The following is an 8955-nucleotide window of genomic DNA, read 5'->3' as shown; positions in this document are numbered from 1 at the left end:
TTGCTCGGACGGTCCCTTTTTCCCTCCTTCTTGCTCAGGTTCTTCACGAGGTTTAAACAACTCCTCAGGTTGATCCGTCGCACCATCTTGCATGGGTGTTGGTGCGGTTTCATGGGCTTCATTGGTGGTTTTGGGAACTGGTGGTTCTTCTTCCATCAGTGCTTTTTCTTCTCTCCAAGTTACTTCATGGGCTTGTTCATCAATCGGTACTTATTCTTCCTTCCGAGTTGTTTTGGGGTCTTCATCTTCCATTGCTGTTTCTTTGCTGCGATTGGGTGCTCTGGCCTCATTTGAATCATATATGTACCCCTAATCGAGTTTAACCATGGCACATTTGAGAAGTATTGATTTATATTAATCATATACGTACCCCTAATCATATACGTACCCTTATTGATTTCTTTTTCTAGTATTTATATGACCGTCATTAGAAAAATATTATTTTAACATGTCTATTTATATTAATCCGAAAGTGCAATGATTATAAAGACATCATCATAATATGTTCATTTATATTAATGCGAAAAAACCATGATTGTTAAAATATAAGTATAATTTGTTTATTCATATTATTTGTATATTTAATATTTTTTTTTAAGTTGAAAAATTAAAAATTTTAGATTTAATTATTAAAAATATATAATCTTATATTATTTTATTTTTTAGTGAAAATATTATTTAAATTTAAATATTTAAATTAAATTTAAATTAATATCAGTTTTTTTTTAAATATATAATACTAACTTATTCTATAATTTTTGATAATAGTATAACTTATATTTAAGGAAATTTAAAACAAATCTAAATTTAATTTTAAATTTTCGATTTATTTTAAATATAAATTAAAAATATATTATTTATTAATGTTATATTAAATTAATTTGTTTGATAACATAATTAGGAATTATCTGAAATAAAATAGTAAAAAACTAAGTAAAATTTGTGTAAACAGGAAACATGCTTCTCTTTTAATAGTATATATTTTAAAATATATAATAATAACTTATTCTATAATTTTTGATAATTAGTATAACTTATATTTAAGGAAATCTAAAAAAAAAATCTAAATTGAATTTTAAATTTTCAAAATTTTTTAAAATATAAATTAAAAATATATTATTTATTAATGTTACATTAAATTGATTTGTTTGATAGCATAATTAGAAATTATCTGAAAACAAAATAGTAAAAAACTAAGTAAAATTTGTTTGAAAACAAAAATACTTTTCTTTTAGTAGTATAGATGAGGAGAAAATAAAAATTTCCAAATTTTATCTTATTAAAAGAAAAGTAAATCGAAATGAAATTAATTATTAGAATTATGGTTTTTTCAGCTTTTGTCTTAGCGAGATATGGTCAGCCGCACGCTCATCCGTCTCACTTCCTCTTTTTGCTCCGAGAGCTTTTTAATGGCGTCGCTTCTTTCTCCCTCCTCTCTCTTATCTCTTCAACCACCGTTTTCTTATTCTTCGCAAGTTCAGTGTCTGAAAAAAGGAGTTTTCGCTCCTCGTTCTCTGGTTCGAGATTCATTGTCACCGTCTGCGTCTTCATCTTCTTCCTGGGTTACATCGTCTTCTACCTCCGATTTTATTCCGCAGGTGGTTGTTACCCGGGAACGAGGCAAGAACAAACAAATTATCAAAGCCTTGGTATGCAATCTACCGTCCTCCAACTTTCTCGCGTGATACAAGTTTCATTTTCGAATCAGTTTGTTTCTCGAAGCGCTGTGTTGGGGTAGTTGTTGAATATCGAGTTTGGGGTTCTATTTAAACGCCCTTTAGTTTTTCACATCCGATTGGATTTGTGTATTATTGTTATGAATCCTTAACTGTGAACTGTATGTTCTTCTCACATCCGATTGTAGACTAGCTAATTGATTTTTCCATGGTAAAATTGCAGGATAAACATGGGATATCATCTTTAGAGCTTCCCCTGATTCATCATGCTCGTGGCCCTGATTTCGATCAGCTCACATCTGTATTAAGTGGTGATTGCTGATATTGCTGACTTAGTGACTTCTTGCTGACTTAGCTCTAAGATTTCATTTCCTTATTGCGGGTTTCGTACTACATTTTGCCCGATTCATGATGTTGGAAATATTCTTTTTTTATCTTATTACTATCTCATGCTTAGTAAATGTTTTTCAATGCCTATGTTTACTCAAAATTCAAGAATATTACTACAGTTAAGAAAAGGCTCTAGAATCCTTAAGCTGTGTAGATTTTGGCATTCTGATATGTAGTCTGACGTGTTTCACCTTCATTGCTAGATAAGAGCTTTGACTGGATCATCATAACATCTCCAGAAGCAGGTTCTGTCTTTCTCGAGGCGTGGAAGTAAGCCCTGTTCTTGCTCTATTATGTCTTTTTTTACGAATTTTGAACTGTTCCAGTAAGTAATGTGTTGTCAGGACAAAGTTTGTTAGTGTGCAATATGTTGTTAGTGAGTGTACTCTTTGATTTCACATTGTTAATGTTCGTCAATAAGACTAGTCTGGGATATTATTTAGGTATTCAGATATATGTCTAAGCATCATGCATATTTCTGGCACAATTCGGTAAATGACAAGGGTTGAAGAAGAATTCATGAACGTTTTGTATCGTTTTCTTAAGTTTGAACACTATTCCTCATTTTCCTCATTGGTGTCGTTCCTTAGGGCAGCTAGCTTCCCAAAAGTGAAGGTAGGTGTTGTGGGAGCTGGAACAGCCAGCGTATTTGAAGAGGTAATGCAATTGGCAGAAGGATCGCTTCATATTGCCTTTACACCATCAAAAGGTTCCATAACTTCCTATTCAGATAAAGAATCTCTTCTATTCACTCTATTTTAGTCTTTATATATGCAACCTTTGCATCTCCAATCATTTAATTGTGTATGAATGTCGTTTTATATGGGTGTTTTGTGTTACTGTGGAAGAATGTTACCTATATACTTGTTGTAGTTTGTTCCTATGAACCGGAGAACATATTTAACTTTCTGAGATAATGATCCAACATGCAGTTATTTGCATTTCTCTCATCAATGTTTATATTTTCTTATTGGGTTGGATCCGCGAAACCAATATATATATATACATATATGTATATATATTAATAGTTTATGAATGAGTGGTCGAATGTACAATACTTACACTCTTGGCTGTTTCATTCTATTTGTTTTCATTCTTTCAGCAACTGGTAAAGTCTTGGCTTCGGAGCTCCCAGAGAATGTGGGCAAAAGGTCCTCTGTCTTATACCCGGCATCTCTAAAAGCAAGCAATGAAATTGGTGTGTGTCGTTAGGTTTTCTCAATTGAATTTAACTTATTGTACTATCCATAATAAAAATAGATGGTTGGATGACACCATGTTTTGCATTTAGCCATACTATAAAATTCCTATCGTAGATATGTAGTTCTTCTATTTCTCTGTAGAATTTGGATTAGTAAGTGATGGCTTTCATGTTCAAAGTGAGAGTATTCCAAAAATTGAAATCTATTGTATATTACTGTTTCTTAACCATGTTAAATAATGCATTTAGCCATACTATAAACTTCATATCGTAGATATGTAGTACTTCTATTTCTCTGTAGAAATATGAAGTACTTCTATTTCTCTGTAGAAAATGGATTAGTAAGTGATGGCTTTCATGTTCAAAGTGATAGTATTCCGAAAATTGAAATCTCTTGTATATTACTGTTTCTTAACATGTAGACGTCTCCATTATTCCATGGCACATGGGCAACTGAGTAATATAAACCTATGCTGACAAGCAACCTAATTCGAAATATGTAGCTGTAAAATTAGTTCATTCCTTATGTTATTTCGTAGAATTGCAAGTCCATGACTGACCAGCTTACTCTGCTTCCTGTTCTACATATGAATCGTAGAGGAAGGATTGTCCAAACGTGGGTTTGAAGTTCTGAGGCTGAATACATACACAACAGTAAGCTGTCTTTACACTTACTAAACAAGTAATATTTAAAAGTCATCTCATTTAATCTTTTATTGGGCATAGTCAACATTTTATATATGTGTTCTCGCTTGTCAGTTATTGTACGTGGTTATTTGAAGATATTTTATGCAGTATAACTATAACCGTCATTTTCTTCGTTTTATTCTTTTTCTAGCTTCCTGTGCAGAGTGTTGATGCGATGCTTCTGCAACAGGCATTGTGTGCGCCTGTTCTTTCTGTAGCTTCACCTTCTGCAGTCCGGTAGGCACCATTAAATGTCATCATATTGCAAAAGTTATGAGTGCAATTTGCCTACCAGTGAGACTCGTATCTTCGATTATGGTCTAGTGGGTTTGGTCCGTCATTTACTTGTATTCCGCAGGGCCTGGATGAATCTAATTCAAAGTGCGGACCAATGCAGCAATTATGTTGCCTGCATAGGAGAGACAACTGCTTCAGCAGCAAGACGTTTAGGACTAAAACACGTGTACCACCCAGAGAAACCAGGACTTGAAGGGTAATTCTTAAACTTTTTTATATGATGGAACATGTCAACTAGGCTCTGAATTGAGTGCTCTTGTCACATAACCAAGCGAACTGAGTCCTATCGTCACTTCTATTTTCCATGGATTTGTGTGTCTGTGGCAGGTGGGTAGAGAGCATCATGGCAGCTCTAGGCGCGCACGAAGAATTACACAGATTGAAGTAACTCTAGCAGCGGGAACTGAATAACACTTCTTCCACCGACTCATAGATTTGATTTATGGAGGACTTTGAATTGGGACACTGCCTATAATTTAGATGATGGGAAAATAACCAAATGATGGTGTTGATAAAATTCGTTAAGCCATTCTCAGATAATTCGGATAGTTTTTGTAAGATAAAAAGTATATATTATTTTTTGAATACTAACATCGCAAACGATCTAAAACATGATAGTACAACTTCAAGTAAATATATCAACTTCAGTTTCACTATCAAAATATATTTAACAATACGTCTTATTCAAAATTTCCGAATTCACTAATCGGCATGTGAAGCTTGAGGTGTAAAGATGATATCCTCCTTTGACTCCCTTGAATTCCAGGGATGGAACTCCTTACTTCTGGTTCCTCCGGACAGGTACCTCCGGCGGTAAGGCCCCAGATGATTTGTACTTCCATCTTATAGTTGCAAAATCCAGTCCACACCACTGGTGGAATCCATCTCTTTTCAAAGATCCATCTGTTCGGCAGATGAAGACCGATGGTTCTACCTTTTGGGGGATATTAACTTCTGTCGGAAGATCACTACATTTTGAATCTTGATTGGTTAGGAATCAATACTCACTGTGACAGCTCAAAATCCATCAAAGCTCAAGACAAGAGAAAAAAAGTCATAAGTGTGAGTAAAGGTATTTTTGAAATTTCTTCTCCACCCTAGATTTAAGTAGTTCGACCCCATTTTTATATAAAGGCTTGCCATTTTCTTTTGAGAACCACACAAAGTTAACGCAGTGAAACTCGATAATAACATCTGCAACATTAATTTAAAATTTGTCAGAGTGAGGGTATTGCTGAATCCTTTGCAAGTAACTCAGATCGAGCTGAGTGTCGATATTTATACCTCTGGAAAGATCTTACTGCAATGAATCCATAGCAGATTTCAGATCATAAATCCGATGTAAGCCCCGTTTTTTATGTGAGCTGAAGGTTGGCAAAAAATCATTTGGTTATGCAAATCTGATTTTTTCAGTTTTGCGTGCCAACTTAAGAGAGAATTTGCCGTCGATCCAGAAAGACCTAGATGGCAATCCACATACCGATCTGTAGCACTCGGATCATTCTTTCCATATACCCTTTCAGATCCAATTTCCAAGGTAAATTGCGAAAGTTATCGCTGTACCTTCTCGGGCAAGAAACAATATGGACTTGCGAATTGTGTGTATCAGAGGGCTTGGATACCAACTTATATTCTTCAGACTCGTTCTTGTGGTGTTTTCAAGGTTAGGACCAGTGTGTAGATGCATTTCATGCATTAGCTGATCTACTGATTAGTGTATACTTGGTATAGATATTGAATATGATTGATAATAGAAGGTTGTTAATTGTTGATTGTTATTGATATTAGATGATATGATCGTGAGTTACCTGGTTGATAGGTTGTTAGTACTTGTAGCTTGACAGTTTTGTTTGACGGCCTACAGTGAGAAACTGAGATTGTGAAGCTGTAGTGATCGAGAAAGGGTTAACGAGCCATTGTCAAACCCTGTAAAGAGCTGTGGCAGTGGAATTAATTGTCGAGTCCTGTGATTGGACAGAGGCATTAATCGTCAAACCCATTTATGGGCTGTGGCATATAATAAGTACCTTAAACGGAAGTTTTTTTGAGAATGTGTTATAAAACTTCTAGGTTAATTGTTGTGAATGATTATCTATGATTATAGAATATTAGAATGATATTATATAATAAAATTAGTTATTATATTTTAGGTTGAATTTTGCGTGGGTTCAATGTCTATATTATGAATATTTGTATCACTATATCATATAATGTGTTTATGAATCTTGTGTGCTCCATAAGTGTATCTTCACTCAGTATTTTTTCTCGAAAAGCAGTACTTGTGGCGGTTGATGTTGTATTGCTTCTAGAGACTATGAGCGAATTTATTTAATTATTTTTAGTAAAATTTTTAATTATAGAGAAAATTACACTGAAAAGACACTTTTTCAAACTCATATTACACAATAATGCACTTCTAGCTATTATGTGACTTTTTTACTGTTCATTCTGAAATTGTCCCTCGTGTTCACGATAACGGTGGATGTTAACTCGTGGATACTGGATTAAACCCAGATTTTAAAAACAATAATTATTTTTTCCCTTCTGTTTTGTTTTATATTTTTCTATATTGTAAAAGATATAATTTTTTTTTGTTAGAACTAATTTTAATTTTATTTTGCCATTGTTTTTAAGATCCATTATGTATACTTTATTTATCAAACAAGAAACATTTCAAATAATCTTTATAAAAATTTCAAAAAAAAATCAGAAATCTACTTAGGTATCCATTCACAAAATAAGATGTGGATGAGGCATGATGGACTTATAATATGGACGCGATTGCGTGGATATGTTTTCATTTTACATTGTCCATAACATGGACATGATCATGTGGATAGGTTATGGACAATGTAAAATGTATATCCATGTTGAATATATAAATTAAAACATATCCACGTGATATGTTCATAATTTGCATCATTTAGGTTGTATATTTCAGTTCAAATCATATCTTATTTCATGCATTTTAGGTCTTTAGGGTTTGTTTTAGAGCTTAGGAGTTGCATTAGGTCCCAATGAGTCTTTGCATGTTTGGAGTGTTTATAAGGTGTATTTGGAGCTATTTGGAGCTGAAAAGGTGAATCCAGGAAGAGAAATGGAGATTAGGACTTGAAAGATGGTGAAAATGGGTTTTTGGAGGTTCCCGGCGATTCTCACGTACCGCAGGCAGCTTTTCTTGGCGTTTTCCGTGTACCGCGAGTGAGCCTCTCGGCCAAAACGCATACCGCGGCTAAGGTTTCTCGGCAAACATTTCCGGATACAGACACATCTCGGAAATCGCGTCACCTGAAGGTCTTGCCAGTCGATTCAGCTGTCGGGTGCTTCATCAAAGTTGGAGAAGATTGGATCATGGTTCCAGAGCAGGTAGAATAATAGGATTTGGAGGCGTGAGCAGAGAGTTAAGCTCGTCGGAAGGCACGCCTGTCTCGCTGCCGTTTTGGACCGACCCGATGAGCTCCGAAGAATGCGAAGGACGAATTAAGTCTACCGGGCCTTCATCAAGATTTGAGATATTTGAGTCCTCTTTCCAGAACGTTTGAGATCATTCAATTTGGAGCTATGAGAAAGAAGATAACGTTTCTTGAATGGACACATGTCTAGAAGCCTCTTTATGACCGTGTCGATGCACTGTGAATATGAGCCCTCCAAGGCACCTTACACTTCCCAAGCGCCGAAGGTTCCTTCACAAAAGTTGAAGATATCCGAGCGCTTTTTCCACTGAAGTTGGAATCGCGTCATTTGGACCAGTATCCTGGAAGTTACTCTACCCTGAATGTGAAGTGGTCCGAGGAGACGTGAAGGCTGCGAGATAGTCTTGCGACTTGGTTAACTCGCAATGCTTGGAGATTAATGTCTGGGGATTGAGCTGCGTGTTGAGATATGCGGGTGAGGTGTCACTGGGTAAGGTCTAAGGTTCTCGAGCAAGAAAAATACTAAGTCCACAAGCGTGCGACTTGAGCATGCGAGTTGGCCAAGCTTGGAACTGAGCCGCATGAAGACTCGCAATTTACACCGACTTGAGCATGCGACTTGGGAGTGATGAACACCATCCCACACATAATTCTGAAGGCACCTACTACATGGTCGTGCGAGTTAAGGAGCAAAGGGAACTGAGCCGCATGAAGATTCGCAAATCACACCGAGAGAGTAATGCGGTTGGGCTTACATGGGTTCTATCTCGTTCAAGCTTCTTTCTTTGGCTGTGCGAGTTAGACATGCGACATGGGACACAAGGAGGACCTAGTCGCACACATATTCTCCCCAGATTTCATCTTGGTCATGCGAGTTGAAGAGGAAGAAGACTGAATCGCACAAAGACTCACAAAACACACCTAGATGGGCATGCGGCTGAGACTAAAGGACTTAAGGCTCTCAAGACTGCTTCTTTGGCTGTGCGACTTGGGCATGCGACTTAGGAACTACAAAAGAATTCTAGAGCTTGAAAAATCTAGGTCTAAAGAGATTAGTGATCTTAGATCTGAACTAAAAGAGATGCAGAAGGATTTCGATGAAAGATTATCCACCCTCCTTAGCATAATGGCCAAAACTAATTCTAAAAACTTAGAAAAATCTGAAGAGGAGCCAAGTGAAAATTCTTTCGAAAGCTCAAGTGAAGCAGATCCATCCGATGATGTGAAAGCTCACTCACTTAGGAGTGGATTAGCTTACAGAGAGCCTGAACTCCCTTAGGTCCCTAACATG

The 8955-nt window shown here is 36.0% G+C and overlaps 1 protein-coding gene across 1 annotated transcript; it reads left to right on the top strand.

Moving 5' to 3' along the window:
- The first annotated feature begins 1352 nt into the window (after positions 1-1352).
- LOC18015910 (uroporphyrinogen-III synthase, chloroplastic) lies at positions 1353-4907 on the top strand. Its single transcript, XM_006397956.2, has 9 exons — positions 1353-1649; positions 1900-1987; positions 2270-2336; positions 2657-2775; positions 3169-3264; positions 3866-3921; positions 4106-4191; positions 4313-4447; positions 4579-4907. The coding sequence occupies exons 1-9, from the start codon at positions 1353-1355 to the stop codon at positions 4637-4639; spliced, it is 1005 nt and encodes a 334-aa protein (XP_006398019.1). The 3' UTR covers positions 4640-4907.
- Positions 4908-8955: the final 4048 nt, after the last annotated feature.

This window comes from Eutrema salsugineum, unplaced genomic scaffold (genome assembly GCF_000478725.1).
Source record: "Eutrema salsugineum unplaced genomic scaffold, Eutsalg1_0 scaffold_21, whole genome shotgun sequence".
Classification (NCBI taxonomy): Eukaryota; Viridiplantae; Streptophyta; class Magnoliopsida; order Brassicales; family Brassicaceae; genus Eutrema; species Eutrema salsugineum.
Note: the sequence above shows the minus strand (reverse complement) of the source record. Positions and strands in the feature narration are given on the sequence as shown.

Coding starts and splice junctions, on each gene's coding strand:
- LOC18015910 (XM_006397956.2), top strand. CDS start 1,353: ATGGTCAGCCGCACGCTCATCCGTCTCACTTCCTCTTTTTGCTCCGAG. Junction 1,988..2,269: donor GCTCACATCTGTATTAAGTG/GTGATTGCTGAT, acceptor CTTCATTGCTAG/ATAAGAGCTTTGACTGGATC. Junction 4,192..4,312: donor GCTTCACCTTCTGCAGTCCG/GTAGGCACCATT, acceptor TGTATTCCGCAG/GGCCTGGATGAATCTAATTC.